Below are 25,153 nucleotides of genomic sequence, written 5' to 3'. Positions count from 1 at the left end.
CGCGCGCACGCACACACCGTTTTGTTTTTTGATTGCGTTTGACTGCGCAACACAAATAGAAATCTGTTCAGGAATTTCAGTACCTGGTTTCTGCTATTTGAATATGAAGAGTGTAAAAACGTGGGCGTTTTCAAACAATGTAGCTGAGTCTGCAGTAATAATTGTTGTCTACATTGCACGCGTTTTTTTATTATTTATTGCTAGCAAAAGTAATTTTCTGATGGCATATTTTACAATCGTTAATTAATCATCGATACGTCGCATTTGATATTCATGAATAATTATAGTTCAAACTATGATAAGTTCGTAGCGTATATATAAGTAGCAAAAACACAGTATTAAACAATACACCTCGATCGTTTATTTTGTTTCATAAAATGGCAATACAAAATACAATCACAACTATAGACAAACATACAAATAAGAAAAAAACAACATCTAAAAACTCTTAAAGCTGCACTCTCACAGATTGACCGTTTTGACAACGTTTTTATTCTTTTTATCTTGGAATGAGCCAATTTTGGCGTAAATGTATAGAAACCAATGATCAAAGACTGCTGGCAAAAGATCGATGTTTTTAATATTTACGTTCGATAATTGTTTTATGGCTAAAAGTGTTACTAACGCTTTTAGAAAAATGAGTTTTTCGGAAGTGTTCGAAACAAATGATCTATTCTATTGTGAGTTATCTTATATGACTGAATCGAAGGCATTGATGTCTTAATAAATAAAGTCAAAACTGTTAATCTGTGAGAGTGCAGCTTTAAATGATTTTGAAATTTAAAAGTTACCCCACATATTACTTTTTAAAATAACACAAAAAGTTGAAAAATTGAGAAGAACAATTAAAAGGTTGATTATGTTGCTTAAAGCAAGGAAAGGTTATTTATATATACAATCTATGTACTTGTCAAGTAGATTGAGTAGTTGTGTTTTTCTTGTTCTGACTTGCTTAAAAATGAAGACTAGATTGTCATATACGTTAATAAAAAGGTTACACTGGAATTTATTGTTACTCTTATATTTTAAATGATTCTATTTTCTCTGTTAGGTATATTTTGTCTATAGTGTTTTATCTTTTCTATTTATCAATGATAAAACTATTTATAACATTCATTTAAATAGAACAAATACATATGACCAGTTGCTCAACTTTTATAAACCGAATTTATTGGATACCAAGACTTGGAAAGAAATACTGAGCATCTGGCCAATAATATAGCGATCAATCGAAACAATTATACATATATACCATAACATATTAACATAACTATGAGCACAGCCAACTGTAAACAAACAAAAAACGTTGATAAAACATGTCCTAAATTGGCTAGGCGTATAGCGGGCCATCCGCGGTCAAATAAAAATAATAATCATATTGAAGCAATAAAATTAGTGATCATGTTTTTTTCACCAACCGAGCAATCATTCTATAAATAGTTAGATGAATTTGTAACACAACAAGCGTTCAAAAGTATAAGGATAATAATAAATATTGACAAGTTGTCTTTAAATAATTACACTCTCTGAATTCGTCAATATATTGATGAAGTCTTTAATATTGTCAGCTCAAGTTGAATATTTTTTGTAAATGTCCAATATTGAAAGCGTCAATATTATTGACCGCGGATGGGCCGCTTTAACGTAGCACATACGCCGATAAAAGTTGTGGCATAGAAAAATGGTAAGTTTCCAAACAAAAACGAAATAACAATAACAAATATATACTATAACATATTGTGGCTGTATGCGCAACTTCCTATCATTAAAATATCTAAATAAATGGTAAACACTATACTGTAACCATTGTACCACAAACGATCTAAAAGCACGTCTGATTTTATGATAATTAATCTCGTAAAAAATGATGTATGTATTTTAAAAATGATTAAATGCTATGAGGACCAAGTATGTTGTTTGTTAACATGATTACTTATACCAATACAGTGGTATAAATTATTTTAAAGTAAATGTGTTGCACATGACAATATCACCGATAATATCAGCGCTAAAAGAATCAACTATTCTCTGTCTTCTTCTCTTTTTTAAGAAAAAACAAACAGAACAAAAGAGAAGTCGGATAAAGAAGTTGTATATAAAAACGTATGGCTCATTGCGACATAATGCGACTAAATGTCAATCAAGGCACTGTCCGTCTTTGAACACAATGTCCAGGTCAATCTCTGACCATTGTCAGAGCGAAACAAAGCAACTGGGCATGTGTCAGTCACCGGTAAACAAACGAAGGCTTTGCCGTAGTCAGCAACGCAAATATCACGAATTCGACTAGATATCACCAATTGAACATGTAAGATTCTGATGACGTAACGTCTATGACGTCATTTGATGTCACTGAAGCAAACTTTTTCAAAGCGTTCTATACATCACAGAGAAGTCCCTCACAGTTTGGTATCAACACCCTGAAAAGAATAAAAATATTATCTTTAATGATATAAAATAAGTTAACACGTATTAAGTATGCACATACCGTCACCTTGAGCAATAAGAACATATATACATAGAAGCAGATATTGAGTATTGCAAAAAAGTGACGATTCAAAGACCTAATTATATAATTGAATTGTAATCTTTGTACTTAAATATCGAAAATTTCATCTTTTTTAACAAAATTTAATTGACCCAAGCCTATGTATTTAGACCTTTAAATAAAAGCTACGGGGTAAAAATGATTATAAACATGTTCTATCCAAGCATTTGTTTTTGCAATAGATGGAGCCAAGTTTTCTCTGGCAGTCTGTAAGTATAAGTAGGCACTACTCAGCTGCATGATCTTAAATGTGGTGTTGTTACGCATGGAAAGTGATTTGATAAAGTGACACCGCAACCTGGAGCGCTTTAACGCTGAAAGCATGTTCTGATTCAAAATGTTCAAGTCTTACCATTGTTTAGCGTCTCTGAAATCGACGAAAGCGAGCATGACTCGTCTATACATGCAATCATATTTTACAGTAAACCACTTGCGGCACCTGTACTTCTATCTAAGAACATTTGTTATCTACGACGATTATATTTAACGTCTCGGCATCTTCACAATTTTGTTTTTGCGGTTATACTGTAAAATTGCTTTCTAAAGGACGATCACCAATAAAAAGTTATTACTAGTATTACCTCGAATTCTTCCTTGGAAAGGCTATCGTCGAACACCGGGTTATCTTCCCCTGCGTACGAGTTCACGCTTGGCTTTGGCGACAGCACCGGAAGTGTTGAGACGGTGCTGTTGCTCATCGTCCGGCCCAGGTTGTAGTCATCTAGACTCACGCTACTCATCCGGCTGATTGACGGCACGTAAGTGGAGTCCAGATCGTCATCGGAGTCGTGGGGCGTCGGCGGCTCGAATGTCGCCTTAGTTAAGTCAGTCTGGCTGTTCACAGACAGGCCTAGAGATGCCAGCCTGTTTAATACCGGAAGTAAACTGCTTCGTCTTCGACGAGCTAAAAGAATTAAAGATAACATGAATGTTAAGAAAATCCATTTCATCATGTCCATATAGGATTTAATGCAAATATTCATGACAATATAAACTGTAGGACAAAAAAAAAATACGTAGCATTCCGTGTAATAAAGCTACTTGAAAAGAAAATTGATAAGTGATGTTTACGAAGGCGAAAATGTTATTTAGATACATTGAAAAAGTATAAACGCTTTCTCTTTCTAGACATACAGTCAAACCTCGTTGGCTCGATTTCCCGAGGTTCGGGGATATTTTTGCCGGCCCCTAGGAGTTCGAGAAAAAGGGGTTCGACTGTATGCGGAAGCTGAATTCTAATAAAGATTCGATCTTACCTCCACCGTTGGCAGCGCAACTCTGAATCTCCTTTTCTCCAGCGCCCTTCCGCTTGGCCAGCGCATGTAGGTTCTTTATCTCCACCTGAAAACAAACGAAATACATGACCAAATGAACATTTCATAGCGTGCGAACTTCCTTATGCATTGTTCTGAGGTAAATTTAAATATTTTTCAAAGAAGCATTTTAGGGAGGCGATTATGTAAATAAATCACCCCATTAATCGTACGAGCAATTTATTCATTAGCTGCAGTTGTAGACAGTGAATCCAAGCCCTGCACTAGTATTTAATATTGGTCTTAATTGGATCTAAGGACGATGTAGCTAATCGGATTACTTGTTATTAATAACTGACCAATAGTGTGAATGAAGTCAATGATGCATGACCCTAACTTTATTTGCGTATTGAATATCACCCCTGAATTAAACCGTATTCGAATCGTTAGAAATAACGAAGTCATATGCAGTGACCCCAAACGACCAGAAATGTGAACAAAGAGACGACCCTCTAGATTACGTTTCAGAAGTGTGAGGTTGATAGCTGGAATAGCGATATAAACGTCACTGCATTCGGCGGTAACGTTTATTGAAACGAAATACATGACCAAATGAACATTTCATAGCGTGCGAACTTCCTTATGCATTGTTCTGAGGTAAATTTAAATATTTTTCAAAGAAGCATTTTAGGGAGGCGATTATGTAAATAAATCACCCCATTAATCGTACGAGCAATTTATTCATTAGCTGCAGTTGTAGACAGTGAATCCAAGCCCTGCACTAGTATTTAATATTGGTCTTAATTGGATCTAAGGACGATGTAGCTAATCGGATTACTTGTTATTAATAACTGACCAATAGTGTGAATGAAGTCAATGATGCATGACCCTAACTTTATTTGCGTATTGAATATCACCCCTGAATTAAACCATATTAGAATCGTTAGAAATAACGAAGTCATATGCAGTGACCCCAAACGACCAGAAATGTGAACAAAGAGACGACCCTCTAGATTACGTTTCAGAAGTGTGAGGTTGATAGCTGGAATAGCGATATAAACGTCACTGCATTCGGCGGTAACGTTTATTGATATTGATATGAATTATTAACATTTTCTTGTTCTTTATGCCTTTTATGTTTTTGTTTTTTTTTGCCATGTAATTATTACTTATTTGGCAGTTGTGTATGACGCTGTTGCTTCTACCAAAAGGGCTATTCTTTATTTTAACAGTCGACTGTTGTACATTGCTTGGTTTGATTCAGGCTACATTTTCATTCAACATTTTGTCCATTTGTGGCTTTGATACTGTCATCATTTATCTTACAACGCGATTCGAATGGCGGTTTTTTCAGCACTCAAATGGTTCTCATCTATATTTATTAAAATCAAGTTGCATGTCATTTCCGTTCGTTGCAATCGATTTCTTAACTGCAGCTCAATTGTGATTTTTGGATTTCTTTTGCCCCTGATTATCCACATATATTTTTGTAAAACAAAATTTAATGGAATATAGTTGATACTTAATAATTCAATAAAAGTGCTTTTCTGAGTCTAAGTCTAGACTTGGACTTGAGACCGTTTGTTATCATGACCCCTGAACGTTCATGAAAACGAACCCAGAAATCACCATCAGATGCGTTTAATAAAACATAATGACAGTGGCTTCAATAGTTTGACATATGCAAACAAACAATCTATCTGTCTGACGACTCCTTGCTAGTAGAAGACAGTTCATTCAGATAGAGGATATGCTTTTTTAGATGACATTGATGTAATGAATTTTATGAAAGGTATTCAAATACAAAATTGTCACATAGATGACAATTATGTTTATTTTTTATTTTTACCGAACCCAAAACAAACAAAAAACCCTTTCATAGTGTTCAAATAAACAAAACCACAATACAAAAGCATATCCCTTCGAACACGGAAGACAACAAGTTATGGAGACATTTATTTGATTATAAAGAATGTTTGTTCGTCGCACCAAAAAAGGAGGACATTTTTAAAACTTTGTTACATCGTCATTCCATTGAAAATTATCCATTGGAATTTAAACAAAAAACACACAACCAAATGAGCTACGGTTAAGGAAACCATACCTTGCAGGAAACAAACATGATATACAACTGAATTTCTTAATAAATAAGAACTCTAGTTGTGAGAGGACAACATTGGATTAATTGGTAGCGTTGTCAGGTACAGGGGCGGGTCCAGGATTTGACGTTAGAGGGGGTATAACTTAGTGACGTAACTTTTTCACCTGCGTTCGTTCCTCTGAACCAAACTTTATTTGGTTTAAATGTTGGAAGGATGGGGTTTGGTTTGTAATCCGAAATGGTGCCTTTTGGGCTGTTCCATTACTTTTTTCTGTTATAGTGAAATAAAAAGGAAACTTGGACGGTTTTAGGATGGGGCGGCGCTGGGTGCCCCCCCCCCCACCCCACCCCTGGATCCGTTAGTGAGATAAATGAAGGCAGTTTCAACGCCAAAAATGAGCTAAGATGGACACACCATTTAATAAACATGAAACGTGATTCATCACCAAACAATGCATATTATACGTCGGCTGTCAACATACAGACGAAGAAATCGTGATGAAGGCCAAAGACATAGATAGGAGAGTGTAGATAGGTAGATAGAGTAACATGGGAAACATTTGTGGAATTACGCGAAAACAGACTCTAGAGTTGCAGACTGGCTAACTAAAAGCCAACTTATGGACATAATTAGGGTCAGTTATTAGTCACCCTGTAAATTTCGATCTTCATCTTGTTGGCAAAAAATGTAGTATGGCAGACTGATTGCCAAAGGACCATTTTGTAGACAGTATGGAACTAGGCTAGTTTTAACTTACCCTGTAAATTTCGACCTTAATTCATCTTAAAAGCGAAAACAGACTCTAGTATGGCAGATTGGCTTGCAAAAAACCCTTTTGTAGTCTCTAGGGATCTAGGCTAGTTTCAACTTAACCTATAAATTTCGACCTTCATCTAATTAGCGAAAACAGACTCAAGTATGACAGACTGGCTGACAAAAGGCAAACTTGTGGACATAAGGGAAAAGGCCCAGTTATAACTTACCCTGTAAAGTTCGACCTTCATCTTAATAGCGAAAACAGACCCTAATAAGACAGACTGGCGGACAAAAGGACAAATTGGATATATAAGGGAACTAGGTCATGTTTAACTTTCCCTGTAAAGTTCGACCTTCATCTTATTAGCGAAAACAGACCCTAGTAAGAGAGACTGGCGGACAAAAGGACAAATTGGATATATAAGGGAACTAGGTCAGTTTTAACTTTCCCTGTAAAGTTCGACCTTCATCTTATTAGCGAAAACAGACTCTAGTATGACAGAACGGCTGACAAAGGATCATTTTTTAGACACTAGGGAACTAGGTCAGTTATAACTTACCCTGTAAAGTTCGACCTTCATCTTGAGGTCACTAGCTCTTTTCACAGACCCGCGGTACTGCTGTTTGACGATCTTCAACTGTAGTAAATCTCGACCCTGGATCACTAACACAAAACCTGGAAAACACAAATGAAGAGGTTCATGACGTCATCGGGCGTTGTTTCCTAGCAGACTTGATATTTAGCCTATACATTTTTTTTATTTATTGTTTTTAGTTTAATTGGATCACAGTCTTACATTTATGAGAGTGGTATAAAAAGAGTCTCAGACACTATATATAATATGAGATACACCTGTTTTTCACGACCTTGATTTAATGAGAAATTATATAGATTATAATAGTTTCTTTCATTGTAAGACGTCAACTACTTTCAGCTATAGAGCACAAAAAGGAATTGCATGAGTGGCTAAGCCACGAGTAGAATATTTACTTTATGTTTACGACGTGAAATAAGTTGCACTCTTACACTGAAATCAACTCTTTTTTTTATCTCATGCTCATAATTCATCGAAGTAAATAACAATTGATATTTAAAACTAAAAGTTGCCAAATGACGTCAAACCGGAAATAACGTCAATGATTCTTCGTCCCGGCATTGTGTGCGATTACGTTTTCTGTTTTAAAGATGAAACGGGCTAATATGAATGAAATCTTGAAATCAGTGCGATTAACTCATTGGGTCAAAATGTGAGCTTATAAGGATAAAATCCACCATTATCTTTTAATAAACCGCCGAAAATAATGATGAAATAAAACATAGTTGTCCACTTAACTTTTGTTATATATGTTCAATTCTAAAATTAAACGAATTTTCTGCTTAATGACCAGCGAAATGGGAAGTTATAAAACTGTTAAACGCATTGTTGCTCTGCCCATTACTCGTATTAAATGCGTGCTTAATGGCTAGAATAATGTGGCGTGCGTAAAACGTTAACCACCTTGCTGCTTTGGTCACTGATATTAATAGTTATGTCTCCAGAGAGGTAATCTGTTTCACGGTACGTAGAGCATATAACGTGACCACGTTGCGCCGTGAGTGTTCAGTAATTAATGTATGCACGTCAACTAAGGCCTTGCACGATGCAGACGCATGCGCATCATTAATCCTGGCCACATCCGTCGGTCACAAGGAAAATAGGTCATTTTAAACAGGATACATATATTTACCATTTACCATTTCATGTTGTATATGCACGTTGACATGATATATGAAAAATGTATGTATATCTAGACGACGAACAATGTCTGAATTTAATGTCTGTTCTGTTCTGTTTTGCTTAAATCCAAACGTTGCAAGCTATATAGTGCATAATAACAAAACTAGCCTTGTATCTTGTACACCGGACTTAAGAAGGTAAGTAAACTTGAAAGGTGTATGGTGTTTATGAACTGTCCGAAAAATGACCTCATTGGATGAGAAAAAAACAGTGCTAAAATGAATTATCATTAAAATGGCAGATGACCTTTACCCCCCACATTTTATAACCCTACTTTGTCATTTAGCAGAGTGAATTGTGAGCAAAATCATTTTGATGTATTGCATTGTGTCCAGCTTTAAACAATCATTTATGTTTTGTTGTTTTTGTGCAAAAATCATTATTTTTTACATTTTTGCCTATAACAATTTTAAGATGAAAAAGAAGCAAACACTTGGTTAACGTATGTTTTTTTAATAAATTTAGTAACATCTGAAATTAGATTGTTCTGATATGTCTTTGTAAATTATGATGTGAGACTCAATAGATGTACCAAATTTTAAATTACTAAACTATGATCAAAATGGTTAAAGAGTATTAGTATGAACTTACACAACTAATTGGTTTAATGCGAAACAGTCGCATATAACCATTCATTTTCTGTACTGGCACATTATAACTTTATGTTTTTTGTGGACTACATTAAATGATGTAAACAACCAACTAACTGGGCCAGCCACTGGTTATATTTACGGCTTCACCTGGTTAAAATTAATAACAGCTAACTGCAGATTTACATAAATTTATGATTTGGGAAACTTAAGAAACGCTGCCTTTTCATTAGACAAAATATAATGCTGACCACTTATATAGGGAATGATGAAGACGAGAACATGTTTTTGAAACTCATTTAAGCGACCCATCAATTAAAGCAGGAGGAAGTGCAACAGCAGCAACTGCAGCAGTAGCAGCAACAATACATAAACAGTTAAATACTAGTAAAATATTTTAATAACAAATTAAGGACACGAAAACATTTATTAGTACTCACTGTTGACAATACGGATTACTCTCCAGGGAAGTATAAAGATCATGATATTTGCCGCCTCGTCTTCAGGGTGTGCCCACAAACCCTCCCAGAACACCAAATCAAGCGCCCAAGACACAGTCAACACAAACGCGTCAAACACCTGAAAACATTCAGTCATGAGGTTGTCAAAATTCTTGGTTAAACATGTCAAAATATTTCATTTTCATATATTGTTATTTGAAGCTAGAATGTGCTTTGAAATTTATGTTTGAACTTAAATAACTATGCAAACTTTCTAAGCTGTCACATACGTCTTACATTTTACACTGAAAAGAGGCTAATTGAACGTTGTACTTTAAAACGCTTGATTTATCACATGGAAACAGGTGTTCACCTCAATTTTGTGATGAAGGAATTTCTTGCCCATGACGAAGATCTTGAAATACGTGACGAATACGAGGAAAGTCAGGATAACCATTGAACCAAGATGAAACGCGTGAGTGAGCTCGTGCAGCATGTAATGGCGGTACTTGGCCGAGTCTGACAACATGTCGTGTTTGTGGTTTGCGCCTGCGCCGCGCTTCTTCCGCTTGTGGGTGTGGTCATGGGCATGGTCATGGTGGGCGTGGTGAAGCATTGGGTCCATATCCAGGCCCAGAGCGTCCAAAACGGGATCGCTCCCGTTCTTGGGCCAGGGTATATTCGCTAATGCCGCCAGTGCGTCTATGGGTAAATGATCATGGCCATCGGAGTGGGTGTGTCCCATCTCTTTGTGGACCTCCATAAGCACACTTGGCAGCGACCAGTCACCGTGTATTGAATCATTCAAAATGTGAGGGAACGTCCTAAACACGATTTCTTTTGATTTCGATTCAAGGATTTCTTTTTCATAAAGTTCATCTGAAAAAAAAAATAATATATAAATAAATATGAATTTGGCGAATTTTCAAATGCATGCTCATTGTGCATTACTTACAAAAAAAATAATCAAGTTTATGTCAGTGAGTCAGTCTGACGTAAGGGATTAGAAAATGATTGCAGATTGACAAATTAAAACATATGTTAACATAACACAAGACAAGTCTAAGGTCCGTTCCGTATCAAAGCAGCAAAAATGGTACATAAATGTTAGGAAACATGTGTTCAACATCATATAACACAACATCGGCGAAAAAAGAGCAATTAACTAAGACATGATAAAATGCCATATAAATATATGTATAGGTGGATGTTAATTTGCCCATCTTCCGCAAAAAACACCGTGCGTCAGCGGACAGGACAAGGACGGTCGCTGTTGGCTCTCCTTCACTCGGACAAGTAACATATTTCACTTTATTTCCTGAATTTCTTGCGCTGTTAAACGCATCTATCTACAGTTTAGGACATTTGTCTGTAACGTCATAACGGCGTGAAATGGTTTTGACAACGAACATTATATTTAATTATGTAGCACAAACAGTAACGTTCGTCATGTTTTATGTGCAACGATATTAGTTATTTAGTTGATGCATTTTGTTACACTTTTAGAAATTGGAATCAAAGTATTTCATGAGGCAATAGTAAATCATTGGTACATGCAGTGTTGAAAAATATATATCCGAAGACCATACACATCTAAGTTATATATATTTTCTAACATGCTTTTGTTTTGAGTGTTATTATAAGTATTTTGTATGCCGCTTCATTTTAAATTTACTTTATTTTCGAGTATGCTATCCTGTAGGACACAATACAGGATAATTTCATAGTATGATGGTTTATTACAAATGCATATAGGCATTGCAACGCCCAACGACTTGGACGCACGAGCATACGTCAACATCTGTCTCAAAGAAGTTAAGCCGAGACAAGAAAGTTGTTAGTAAACACTAAACGATATTACATTGATCTTAGACAATTTCAGTTTGACGGCGAGCAATCCGATTCGCTTTTGTCTGGTTTAGTGAAGGGGCGTACGTACCTTTTACGGTGAGGATATCGGTACGGCTACTGTCCTGCTATTCGCATTGCTTAATAAGATTGCAAGGTTAATTTGATTGACCTACATGGAGGTTGTATGAAGAGGTGGAACGAACCTTTCATGATGAGGATGTCTGAGATAATTTGGCCAATGACGCATCCGGCGTCCAACACGGCGCACGCGGTCAGGATGATAAGGGCCACGTGCGTGTGAAGCAGCGTCGACATCCGCTTCTTCATCCTGAAACAGACGATTAAGTTCGTTGTAAGAATTGTTTTACCCTTCAGTGTATAATTTATTAATTATTTTGTTTCTGCAATCATCGGTTGGTTACCCCAATTCCAATTCGAATACTCCGGCCATTTTCCTTCGAAACAACGTCGGATGTATTTGAACGATTTACAATATCAGATTTCTTTACATTTGACTACGCTGCATATATATCGCATAGTAATTCAATTACAGAATACACCTGACTCTATACTGCATTGTTGTTGTTAACAGTCAACTGTCTGACACTAAGCTTAAAGTATATGCGTCGCCGCCATTTTGATTTTACGAACTACTTTTACTAATGCGCCGGAAAACTTCAGAGATTCGTCGTAAAGCGGAGAAGGATGTTCCAATTGCCCCAATACTTGTGTTAAATAACAGAAATTTCGGTCCAAATTGTTTTAGATAAAGGACTCCGACTTTGGGTCAAAGATCCGGTGACGATACACATTTATTGTTAGATAAGTTAATGATTTATTTATGTAATCTTCGTATGTATCCTGGGAGTTTGTTGTGTGTTTTTTTGGTACTTGGTATGTCCATGAAGTATTATAAACATGCATCCTTTAGTGCTTTAGGGCTGCATGACTATATTTAACATCACCTTGACTGCACGTTTGAAGGTCTGGCTTTGTCAAACGTTTCCATAGAAACACTTCAAAACAAACGCAAATGTGATGCTTGCGGAGAAATTTTGACATCGGACTGTAGTTTTGCTATAAATGTCACATACCTGTTAAGCGCGTTTATGGCAAAGAGCAAACAATGTGATTTATATATATATTTATTTAGATTACATAAGCCCGAAAGCTGACCTTCGGGTGACAGGTTTCGTGCATTAATGATAAATGCTGCGGAATTTACAGAGGACACGCTGCAATACTGACCATTTGAAACTAAGGCAGGCTGAACTCGCAGTCTTTATTAAATAGAATTGTAAATAGTTGCCAATAAAATTAAAGTATACAGTACGTGTGAAAGTTCCCTTGCACAATATTGTTTTTATCCTAACTCTTGATGTTATTTATATGTTTTAGTGTATGTTAGTTAAGGTTTTCACATTAGTTGAAAATAGGACTTTTATCAAGATGCTCAAAAAAACGATCCAAAACAAATAAGCAGTCTTAATAGTAAAAATATGTCAATACAATTTTCTTTTTGGAGAGCATTTCTCGAAGATAATTGTTCTATCTTATTTGAAAAAAAAATCACAATAATTAAATGCAGATATAATAATGACTCAATATAAAACTTACTCTTTTAGTTTAGTTTCCACGAAGACGAATAATTATTTTATACATAACCGTTTTTTATGATTTAAATTAACATTCATTCATTCCAATGCGGTCAGCATATTATTATTATTATTATTATTATTATTATTATTATTATTACTATCAGTGTTTTATTCAAACGACACGGGCTAATCTATGTGCATTCTTCATTTAAAAGTCAGCAATTTTGGTTAGATTAGTTATTTTTTGATAATAAATGTTTTAATATAAATGCGTAAAGAAAATAAGCAGTAATTAACGTCAAGTTATTTTTAGCAAGGCAGAAAACAAAGTAATTGATGTCAAAAGAAGTTCTGCATTTTCACAAGCGGTTGACAGAATGAAATTAAGCCGTGGCTTTACGGAAATAACAAAAAAAACATGGAAGGTTAAAGGCCCATTTTCACTAAGCGTGAAATATATAGCGGAAAATAAAAATAAAAGTATATAAATATGATAAAGTCTCAGATAATATTTGCTAACCCTGAGGTTGGGGTCATGAAGCATTAGAAATCATTTTTTTTATCTTGCTTGAAAATTTGCCAATTGACTTTATGATTTATTTAGTGGTATCTGACCGTCCAGAAATACCTGGAGAGATACTGAACATTTTCAAATAAATTTCTCATAAAGAAAAGAAGCTTATTTTTCTGAAATAAATGTGATGCAAGAATTTTCGAATGAAAAAATATCAATAATGTTTAATGCAAATTTTGTTATGACGTTGAGTGCGCTAAATTCAGATTATACTTTTGGTTTTGTGGCATGTTTGTTATTGCGTTTAATGCATTTTTTAAATCAAACTTGGGTTAACAAACGTCAAAAAGGTTAAGAGAAGTAATTTGATTATACATACAAAACAAGTAAGTTTACATTATTTAAGCATACTGGGACTTTAAATAGTTTCTGAGGTATGGTTATAAATAATTATATTCATATCCCCCGTCTGCAGTTTTTTCCCATTTATCTCTCTGTCATTTTGATTTATTTTCCTTTCTTCCACATGTGTTATCGAATGATATGCTTTGGGATCAGTATGTCTTTATAAATTGTTACTGACTAGTAATGATTACAATTTGGAACCGGCCTAAAGCTGCACTCTCACAGATTACCTGTATTGACTTTTACTTTATTTTTGTCACAGAATCAGCTGATTTTTGCATCATTGCATTTAATTCAGTCATATAAGATAACTCACTAAAGAATATATCTCAATTGTTTTGAAAACCGCCGAAAAACTCATTTTTCTTAAAGCGTTGGTAACGCTTTTAGCCATAAAACATTGATTTTCGAACGTAAATATAAAAAATTGTGATTGTTTGTCATCAATCTTATATCATCGGTTTTCAGATATTTACGAAAAATTGGTTCATTCCAAGACAAAAAGTAAAACGTCGTCAAAACGGTCAATCTGTGAGAGTGCAGCTTTAAAAAATATTTGCAAAGCACTTTTACATTTTGAAACCTTAGATAGTTTGAGAAAAGTAATTAATTTTCTTCTGTGATGAACGCTATGTTGTAAATCATTTAATATAAGTTCACAAGTATGTATCATTAGCAAATTAAAATACATTTCACGAGAGAACTGGTAAAGCTGGTTATTAATGATATAGAGCAGAACTTTCGAAAAAAAAATAGTTAATGATCCTTACCACAAAGATGATGTACATTTTTTAAGAATTACAAAACAGTTTGTTTTTTTGCTGCAATTAGCAATGTAAAAGAATTTTGTTTTTGTCTGATGGTTAAAATTACACAAATTTTCCGTCACACGGAAACCAGAGAAAGCACAAACAAAAGACAAAACGGAAAATTAAAAAAAAATAAACACCACCAACAACAGCAGCAACAACATCATCATCTATAGTACGTCTATAGAACATTCCTTATACAACAAATGCTGGTGATTGATTTTTAAGAATTTTACAGGCACATAATAAATACAAATCATAACTAAGTTCCAAACAAATCGATATCCCGAAAAGTATAGACACAGAAAAACATTTAATCGAAACAATCTTGCATTTTGTATTTATGTTGTCAATAATATGTCAATATTTATGTTGTCTCTTAAAAAACATACAATTAAATAAAGGACATAATGCAATTGTACATTAAAAACTAAGAAAAGATTTCTCGGAGTGATGCTATTTTTACTCAGCATATGATTTACTCCTCTACCGATTGTAGGAACCACTACCGATTGCAAAAAGCTCTACCGATTGTTAAGAACCTCTACCGACTGTAAAACCTCTACCGACTATAAAAACCTTTGCCGACGAAAAGAAACTCTATCAACTACAAGAGCCTCTACCGATTGTAAGAACGTAAGTCTCCCTCAACAGTTTGTAAGAGCCTCTACCGACTATAAGAACCTTTACCGATTTTAAGAACCTCTACTGACCTGTTTCGCTGGTGTCTTGGATGGACTATACTCGAGTTAAATGACGGCTGTTGGCTATGGTTTTCATTATTGTTGCTTTCAACCGAGTCTTTTCTCTCTTTCATATTACACATTTAATGTTAACGACTATTATATATCACAGTTTTGTCACGCAATTATCAAATTTTTGATATCTCCAAAATTAGAACAAAAATAGTTATAAGCGTGTTTTTGGAAAGTGACAATAATTTATAAATCCACAACGATTGCACTAGGTTGCAAAGGAATATTTTTCAGTATCTAGTCACTATGATCATGGTTCTGCAATATAAGTAATTGTCCGCGACGTCAAATATATGCACAGCAACAAGTGTTATTGTGGTGAGCTATACTTTAGCATCCACACTCGGAGATAGTTCAACAAATTTGCACTGTCGGCTAACAATCCATGTAATATATAACACGAAAGATTAACTACGAATGAAAAAAAAAACACAACGTTTTCCCAAGCGGTCGATCCGCGCGTAATGTAACGTAGAACCAGACTAAGACCATTTCGGGCAAGCAAAAACCTTTATAGCTACATTAAAAACAAGACATGTCAAAGCGCGAACCAGATTGAGGAGTAAACGGAATTAGCTGTCAAGAGAATGACAGTCATATCATAATTCACTGTTTGTCATCGTACTATTTTAGACCATTATTATAGGTCTACCTTCCCAATGCGGGAACGTAACAGTGACGCTTCTATGTTTTGCACAAACGTTACAAGTTTAGCTATTTTTTGCTTAAAGGCCAAAAGCATATGTAGTTTTAATCCGAATTACCCGCAAGACCGAATTTACATTGTCATTCTTATACGGAAGTGGAAAAACATAAGGGCGGTCCTTCTTTGAACTAACTTTATACATCACAAAATCATGAAAGAAAACAAATTCAATCACAATTCTCAAAAAGAAAAATGGAATGGAAAGGTTAGCTTTTAATTATTTTTTTGTTATATTTTCAATTGGGCGCAATGTTTTGTTCATGTCAAAGATAGATAATACTGCTACAACAGCTGTTAAACGCCCAGATCATACCGTTGAAAATGTTGAGTGAAATATAACATCCATTAACCCAAATGAATAACAGCATTTTATATCAAATCATACATGAAAACTCTTACATTTCGAATTTAAAGTATGACGAGATGCCCATTCCGCATGCACATTCTGAAGTCGCCGAGGTTTCTTTTCTTATAAAGTTAGAGGAGATAGTCAATAATGCATTTTAGTCATCTGTCGTTTGTTTAGATTTCGATATAGGCCTTATTCATGAACTATAAAGGGCAGCAAATCCGGATATAAATCCGTGGATCCACGGTCTAGTGGTAACACACCTCACTGTCAATCCAGGGGTCGCAGGTTCGATTCCCCGCCGCATCACTAAAACCAATACCAATCGTCTTCCGAGAGGGACGTTAAATGGGGGACACACCACAACATAAAGTGAGACATTCTGACATGCATGCTAATCAATGCGGTTAAAATGATCTTAATAACAATGTCCTGATATAAATTTGAGATGGTATGCGCTTAAATTATTAGACAACACTTGTCCTCTGCTCATCCGGTTAAGATTTATTCTTAAACATTTTATTTAAAAATAGTTATGATTTCTGCGTCATTGAATAGCATTTAGGGAAATCAGAATTTTAACCTTTCTGGGAATTTTTAACTTTTCGACCGCAATTATACAATGGGCCGATTGCTCAGAACTTACTTGAAGTTAACACCGTGGTTAACGACATTATTGTTTATTTTAATGGGGAATTATTTGATGATATGCCCATATATTTAAATAAAAGAAGTACAGCTGAAACAGTTGTCTCAACTCTTGTTAGGAATACTGCAGATCATAAGTGTATCAGTGAAACCTACAGAGCAATATTGATTTGAAAGTTAACATCGATGACGTGTAACAAAGTTCTGAACAATCGGCCCATTGTTAACTTTAAAAAAGTGAACTATTTTGTGATGTGCTCCAGAACAATACAGATTAAAAGTTAACATCGATGAAGTGTAACAAAGTTCTGAACAATCGGCCCATTGTTAACTTTAAAAAAGTGAACTATTTTGTGATGTGCTCCAGAACAATACAGATTAAAAGTTAACATCGATGACGTGTAACAAAGTTCTGAACAATCGGCCCATTGTTAACTTTAAAAAAGTGAACTATTTTGTGATGTGCTCCAGAACAATACAGATTAAAAGTTAACATCGATGACGTGTAACAAAGTTCTGAACAATCGGCCCATTGTTAACTTTAAAAAAGTGAACTATTTTGTGATGTGCTCCAGAACAATACAGATTAAAAGTTAACATCGATGACGTGTAACAAAGTTCTGAACAATCGGCCCATTGTTAACTTTAAAAAAGTGAACTATTTTGTGATGTGCTCCAGAACAATACAGATTAAAAGTTAACATCGATGACGTGTAACAAAGTTCTGAACAATCGGCCCATTGTTAACTTTAAAAAAGTGAACTATTTTGTGATGTGCTCCAGAACAATACAGATTAAAAGTTAACATCGATGACGTATAACAAAGTTCTGAACAATCGGCCCATTGTTAACTTTAAAAAAGTGAACTATTTTGTGATGTGCTCCAGAACAATACAGATTAAAAGTTAACATCGATGACGTAAACAACGTTGTTAACTTTAACAAATTTCTAAACAATCGGTCCAATATATCATGCGTCCTATTGTACAATGTACACACAGCTACCCAGCCCAATATGGGGTCTTTGGGGGTATCTCAATTAAGATCTCAGTCGATTTTAGTCGTACATTGAAATTATTTTAATTCCATAGTTGCATTATTTTGCTATGTATTTGTTTGAATTGATACACTCAGTTTTAAAGACGCAATTTCACAGATATATCGTTTTGACAACATTTTTAATTTTTGTCTTCGAATGAGCACATTTTTGCGTACATGTCTGGAAACCAGTGATAAAAGACTGCTGACAAAAGATCAAATCTCTGTTTATCATATCTACGTTCAAAAATTAATGTTTTATGGCTTAAAGCGCTACTAACGCTTTCAGAAAAATGAAAAATTCAGCAGTTTACCAAACAATTTAGATCTGTTCTGTTGCTAGATATGAAATATGACTGAATTAAATACATTGATGCAAAAATGAGCCGATTCTGGGACCTTTTCTTTTAAAAAAGTGTCAAATCTGACCATCTGTGAGAGTACAGCTTTAAGATAATAGGAAATACGACTAAAGCCCTTTATTGAAAAGGCCGTGGTCAATAATTAACTTAAATTTAAAATTAGCATATGAGTTTTGATTGGACTGTAAAAATAGTCGACCAATATTCTGAATGGGATCACTGAGGCATGACCAGGATGAAAATATTATATAATTACATTGAATTCGGCCAAGTTCTTACAATAGCCGTCAACTTTCGGTTTAAATTGATTTACTCTGACCACAAATGAGGATAATTAATTAATGATATTCAAAGAGGATTACAATCTATGAAATATTTTTGCGAACCAATATTATCAATTCATCAATCAAAATTACTTTTATTAATGAGTTCTCGGAATAAATTGAACGTAAATATCGAAATGCTCATTCAATTATAGACAAAAGTATTTTTAAGGATCCATACCATTAGATAAAAAAGAGTCGAATTCACACTTGGTTATTATGCATACGACAAACTGAATATATACAGTTGCCAATCATAAAATAGTTTCTGTAATAAGCGATTATCCGTTTCATAAGGATATACTTTGTAAAGTTGCATGATAGAACAAGAAATTGACCTACAGTGTAACAGGGGGATGGGGGATGCGACATGGGGAGTGGACAAAATGCTTGTGTAACCAATGCTATTCTGACCAATGACCTCAATACTGATCTCGTTACTTCCTCTTGCTTATTCGACCTTTACAATAGGCAGATTGACGTCCGGATTTCTTAAATTCTTCCCACCCTTGTCTATAAATAGTTGATTGACTTGGCCTTAACTTGCTCTACCTTTTCACAACTCAATAACGAGTTTTTCCATTTAGTTCCGTTTTAATGTTATCCGTCGTACGCGTGCTACTCGTGCATCCTCGTGAATATAAAACCATACGTTCGTTTATTAATGCAGAACCCATTTCAAGACGACGTTCACTAACATTAGTATGTTATGTTTTTTAAGGGGGAAATATAAGGCATAGCTCTACAAGAATATTACATCTAGTGCACTTTTCGTAGTCTGATAGTGTTGCCTGCTCGCGTGTTAAGACACCACATACCGCTACCTAATTCACCCACCCAACTGCACGGCTTCCAGGCAACGGCCAAGCCGTACCGTATTCAAGTCCAGCTGTCCGTATGTCAGTGGCCCGACTTTATTTAGATTTGGTGCGATGGCCATTTACCTCAAGTCATTACTTAATAAAAACCTAAATACGCATATCGGCAGTTCATTGCCCTTGTTTACAGTTTTTTTTTCTGATGATGGTGCTTAATCTTCGAACATATGCGTCATAAAGTAGGCTTAAAATTGATAACCCTTGGGTTTATATGGACGTCCGGCTACACTTATCCTTCCATCAAAAACATTCAAGCCGCGCATTTTTCAAGATTCATTTAACAATAACAATTATACACCAGTGGTAAGGAAATGTAAACTTCATTTGGCCAGTAAGTTACTTTAAGGTTCCAAACACACAAAACAGCGCGCATGGTCCATTTCCTTATATAGGTGTAAGTAAAGTTACACTATATTTTTATAGTTTTTGCAACTGAGGGTTGATCATCAGTTTCATTGAATAATAAAAATGAATGAACAGGTGATTTGCTTGCATACGTTGTCCTTTGCAATAACTAACAATGTTCTTATATATTTAATTAACCTATCGTAACATTACAATGACCTCCAAACTATACGAACATGAAATGGAAATGTTCTTATGATTTGATTTGATAAAATATGAATGGAAAAACTCAGTCAGTAGCTAAGACATACATATACAAACAAATAACAATATATTTGTATTGGAATCAGGTCTCTTGGACATGGTAAATAAAAACGCTAGGTATAATATTACCCCCTCCCCCTGGATATCTTTAAATATGAAATAAGTCTTAAAATTATTAAACTTTTTCTAACAGTGGCGTTTATTGATATGCTTTAATAAAATCCTCGTTTAAGTTTATTCAATAATATTAAACACAATTTTAAACAGATACTTCCATTAGCAAAGTTCGATAAACTTACGTATATTTCTCGAATTTTAGAGTAATTCCTTTCATATTTTTCTTGATATACATTTGTGTATGTTTTATATTTGTAACACTTATAAGCAACGTTTTTTCTGTCTTAGATATTAGTATTAAAATGTAAAAACAAACTCAACCTTTATATTCTAACCAAATTTGATTATGTCATTGTGTGGACTGTCCTACATTATTTCCTACCAATACAGTTGATGGGGCCAAGCGTCAGATGTTTTCATCAGTGTGAGTGCGTCTTATAAGACACGGATGTACTGAATTAATGAACTTTCCTACGGTTCGTTGCAATTGGTCAAGTTGTTAAAGGATGATATACATCATTAATTAATTTGTTTGTTTTAAACGATGACTTTCTGAAATAGCACTGTGATCAAATCTTGGTATAAATGATAATGTATAATAACCACTGTTAGAGTGTCGAATCATTTTGAAAGAATTCACAACGTGCATAATTAACAATCGATCAATCAATCAATCAATCAAAATATTTATTTCCTTATGATAGGGAATATGCATACATATGTACCAATATCATGATAAGTTAAATGGATTTTAACTAAACATATGAACAATTGTAATTAACAAATAACGTACCTCGATATTTAGGATACAACAACATTTTCAACCAATGAAATTGCAGATAGGCAATTATATTGTACTAGACTTAATCATTAAGAGTTTTAACTGTCGTGTTTAAAGGTTCGCAAACTGCCACTTATCCCATACACACTCCCTGCGTCATTTTTTTGCATTGCAATGATTCAGCCAATGAGGGTGTATTCTAAAAATTAGTTTGATGACCTGAGGTAATATCTTGATGAATAAGAAGGGCTGGCTCGCTACAGTCCATACACCGATTCTAAATCATTATTAGAATACAACCTACATTTTCAGCCAACGAAATTGCAGATTTTGCGTTGACAACGTGTCAGCCAGTGAAGTAATATTTTAATACTTAAGAAGGGCTCTTTCAGTAGACTTAACCTGCTCATTCTTAATCATTAAAATGTTACTTCATGTAATCTAACTATTACATTATTTTTCTTCATGTCATCCAAATATTACAAAGTATCGATTAATGAGTGTCTATATCATTGTAATACACTGGTAATGATAGTAGTACAGCGAAAAATGTGTTTAGAGTACACACAGGAAAAGCATTAATAAAAACTTCTGGCAAAACAGACATGTTTTTCTTCTTATTTTACCGGGCCTTCCACATGGGTCAACCCACGCGCCACAACGCGCCATTTCAGAGTAAGTAATATCTAAATAGATAATGATATGCATTTAAACTAAGATATGTTAATAAAGATATTACAGCACAATTATTTTTAAACCTTCAATTAGCACGTTTCTAGAGAACGTTTTGACAGTGACTCTAAATTACTGCTTGTCACGTTGACGTTAGTAAACCATTACGCACGCGCTATTTCGTGAAGTGTATAAAACAGCATTTACGACGGCAAATTTAACTCAAAGTTAACGTTTCAGTCATGCCATACAAAGTATCATTCACGTCGACAAGCCTCGTTACCGACTTGCGCACGTGCTATCGGGTCGGATATTTTGATTCGCATTCACGTAAAAGATACTTGTACCATTTTCCGTTTAGTACAGTCTCAGGGGCATGGAGAAGTCAACTTATTAGTGTAAACATTTGCAAATAATTTCACGCCTAATGATACAGATTGTTAACCATTGGTGAGAATATACATCGAACAGACTAAGTAAGACCATTTTTACTGTTCTTAGATCTGCTGGACAATACAAAAAATTTGGACTGTAGCAGGCTCTTAAAAGGAAACATTGTCTAACACAGTAAAATTTGAATAAACTGTTAGTGACTCTTTCTATTAATGTTTTTAAATCAAGTTTAGGCGAAATTCCATACATAATTACTGAATAATGTTCACGATATGCATTTAGGCGGGGAAATGGTTATTAAAATGTATAGGAAAACGGCCCGTGATATTGTTTACTTTGTTGTTACAACTGAAGCCCATGTGGACCTAGTTCTCGAACGGATACTATTCAAATTCCGTGATAGTACACGCTGAATATGTACGTAGTGTCACCGGAAACAACAACATCTATAACAATAGCAACGACGACGACCTTTATTTGGTGTAACGGCGATTTTTGTTTAGGAACGACTGGGATCTATCATCATGTAGTTTTCATTCCGAGGAACCCTTAGGCTGGATTTTAATAATTATGTTCAAAAATAAAGTGAAAGTATTTGCTTTGTTAACATATGTTTCTAACGGCTAATAAGGTCTAAGGCTCGCAGTGATATTAATTTACTAACGAATAAAACAACACATTTAAAAACAAAATCAACTCAAAGATCAATGCGTATTGATAGTACGCGCAGGTCTGATTTTACTAGTACATATTTCCTAGCAGTGGAACTCCTTATAAATAGATTAGATAGCGATAAAGGATATTACATGGAACCGACTGTCAAATTACTATTTATGGAATAGTTCAGGATATTATATGTGTCGCTTTACACGTACAAGTCGGGTATAGATAGAATAAAACGTCACTTTTAATAAAATGACACCTCAGTTGAGATTTAGGACAGGAAATGGGCTAGTCATTTGGAATTTGTAACTACAGCGTGGTGCAGTAGACTTTGTGAAAGTAAGTCGCGTTATTATTAATTATCAAATTATATTTTATATGTTAAAAACGGTACTTATTTCTATTTAATATGAACATCATTATTTGTTAAAAGTTTGCAATTATTTCAGAGGGCAGATATACGCTAAGTTTCTTCGAGATGAGCTTATTATCAGTCTGTAAAAAGTCCATCATTGAAAGATAAATGCAAAAATATCGTTGTATGATTTTATTTCTCAATTCATTTTTGCACGTGAAATCTGAGTGTGTATACCGAGTGATGAATTATGTCATAAATGCTACGTCGGAACGCAATATTTTGCTTAAAATGAAGTCTAAAAACAAAGATAACCTTTTTTTTACTTCACCATTTTAAATGAAGCAATGGAGAATCTATGCCGCTTAAAGTTTTATTACCAAAGTTTGATTAGGTGAGTAGTTTCCTCAAACACTACGACAAACCTGTTTCCAAAATATAAAAAAATGACAGTGCTCAATCGGACGGCGGTTTTGTGAAATGTTTAATGAAACTAAACTCTCAATTAAACTCTGGTAATAGACCAAATGATGGGCGTCGTAAACGTCGTAAAATGGTAAAGAAACGTCGTAAATGGTAAAGAAACGTCGTAAAATGGTAAAGAAACGTCGTAAAATGATAAAGGAATAGTAAAGTTTACTTTTTTTAAAGTCTTCATTCAAAGAAAAATATTGCCTCTCAACGTAGCATTTATGACGCAATTTATCACGTGGTATAAACACGTGACTGAAAATGTAATGGAAGATATCATCAAGATCTCCTCTAACGCATAGTCAGCAGTATTGTTTAGTTAATGGATTATTATCACAACCGCTTGTTACAATTGGAAATTAAGAATTGCTTGTTATTACTTTTATTAATTTTAAGTTTTATTGAATATTGGTAATTCAAAAGCTTTTGGCAATGAACAATAACATGAATACATATTAAATGAGATGCATACAAACTTCAACGGTTTAAACAATGCATACACAACTTGATATGACTTAATACAAAATATACTTGAAGGTATTAAACTAAGAAGCAACTGCATCAATGGATTCAGATCGCCTTAACATAGAATGGTATATGAATTTAACAAAACGTCTTAAAGTGATATTATTTTTGATGACTTTATTATTACGCTATCTTATCAGCATTTAAGCTTGATTTCTTGGAAAAGTTTTATGTGGATATCGTCAAATTGAAAGATTGTACGACAACGCCGACGCCGCCGATACTGATGATGGCATGAAGGCGATGACAAGTTAAAAGTAAATGCTGACACTTCTGCAAATACGTTAGAATAATATGCTGAACTAGCGTTTCTTTATTTTGTTTAGATAAAGGCCATGAAGTAAATTTCCTATGAAGTCATACATTATATGAGAGTAAAGCAATGCTCATTAGCATTGTTATGCTAAAAACATGACAATACTTACGTGAATTATTTCACTGTTGAATAAGAACTATAAAGACACTAAATATGATTCGTTAACACGGTGTCTAAGACGGCAATATCCTGGTATATTCCCCACTATGGCTTCAAAGCCCAAACACAGACTGTATAACGAAACTCATAGGTGTAAGATGCAGACAGTTATAGTGCTTTAAGCCTTTTGGACAACTGACAACTGACAAAATGATGTTGGGATGTTTAAAATGTTCATACCTTGCTTGCTTAAATTATATAAAACATTATGCAAACGAATGCAACGAACATGTGTTTCATTAGATTGAAGAAGACAAGAATATGGCCCTGGATACAACGCTGCTCTGTTCTAAGGTACTCAATACAAACACTTAGTTTGAGCTGATAGTAGGGGAATTTAGTTCAAAAACGTCTACTACCAAACATCAATGTTGTTCAAATGCTGGACC

The 25,153-nt window shown here is 34.5% G+C and overlaps 1 protein-coding gene across 3 annotated transcripts; it reads right to left on the bottom strand.

The window, feature by feature from the left end:
• Positions 1 to 338: 338 nt before the first annotated feature.
• On the bottom strand, positions 339 to 24,882 carry LOC128230310 (uncharacterized). Of its 3 annotated transcripts, XM_052942481.1 has the most exons (9): positions 15,358 to 15,937; positions 11,522 to 11,646; positions 9,841 to 10,346; positions 9,468 to 9,606; positions 7,220 to 7,335; positions 3,805 to 3,889; positions 3,130 to 3,452; positions 2,901 to 2,915; positions 339 to 2,420 (listed from the first exon to the last, which is right to left on the bottom strand). In XM_052942481.1, exons 1-8 carry the CDS (start codon positions 15,468 to 15,470, stop codon positions 2,907 to 2,909), a joined length of 1,416 nt encoding a protein of 471 aa, XP_052798441.1. In that variant the 5' UTR covers positions 15,471 to 15,937; the 3' UTR covers positions 339 to 2,420; positions 2,901 to 2,906. The 3 variants fall into 3 exon arrangements, with proteins under 3 accessions (XP_052798441.1, XP_052798443.1, XP_052798440.1); XM_052942483.1 differs by lacking the exons at positions 2,901 to 2,915; positions 15,358 to 15,937 and adding an exon at positions 24,715 to 24,882; XM_052942480.1 differs by lacking the exon at positions 2,901 to 2,915 and having other exon boundaries at positions 15,358 to 15,936.
• Positions 24,883 to 25,153: the final 271 nt, after the last annotated feature.

This window comes from Mya arenaria, chromosome 4 (genome assembly GCF_026914265.1).
Source record: "Mya arenaria isolate MELC-2E11 chromosome 4, ASM2691426v1".
In the NCBI taxonomy this organism is placed as follows: domain Eukaryota; kingdom Metazoa; phylum Mollusca; class Bivalvia; order Myida; family Myidae; genus Mya; species Mya arenaria.
The sequence above is the reverse complement of the archived record's forward strand: the minus strand, read 5'-3'. Positions and strand labels throughout refer to the sequence as shown.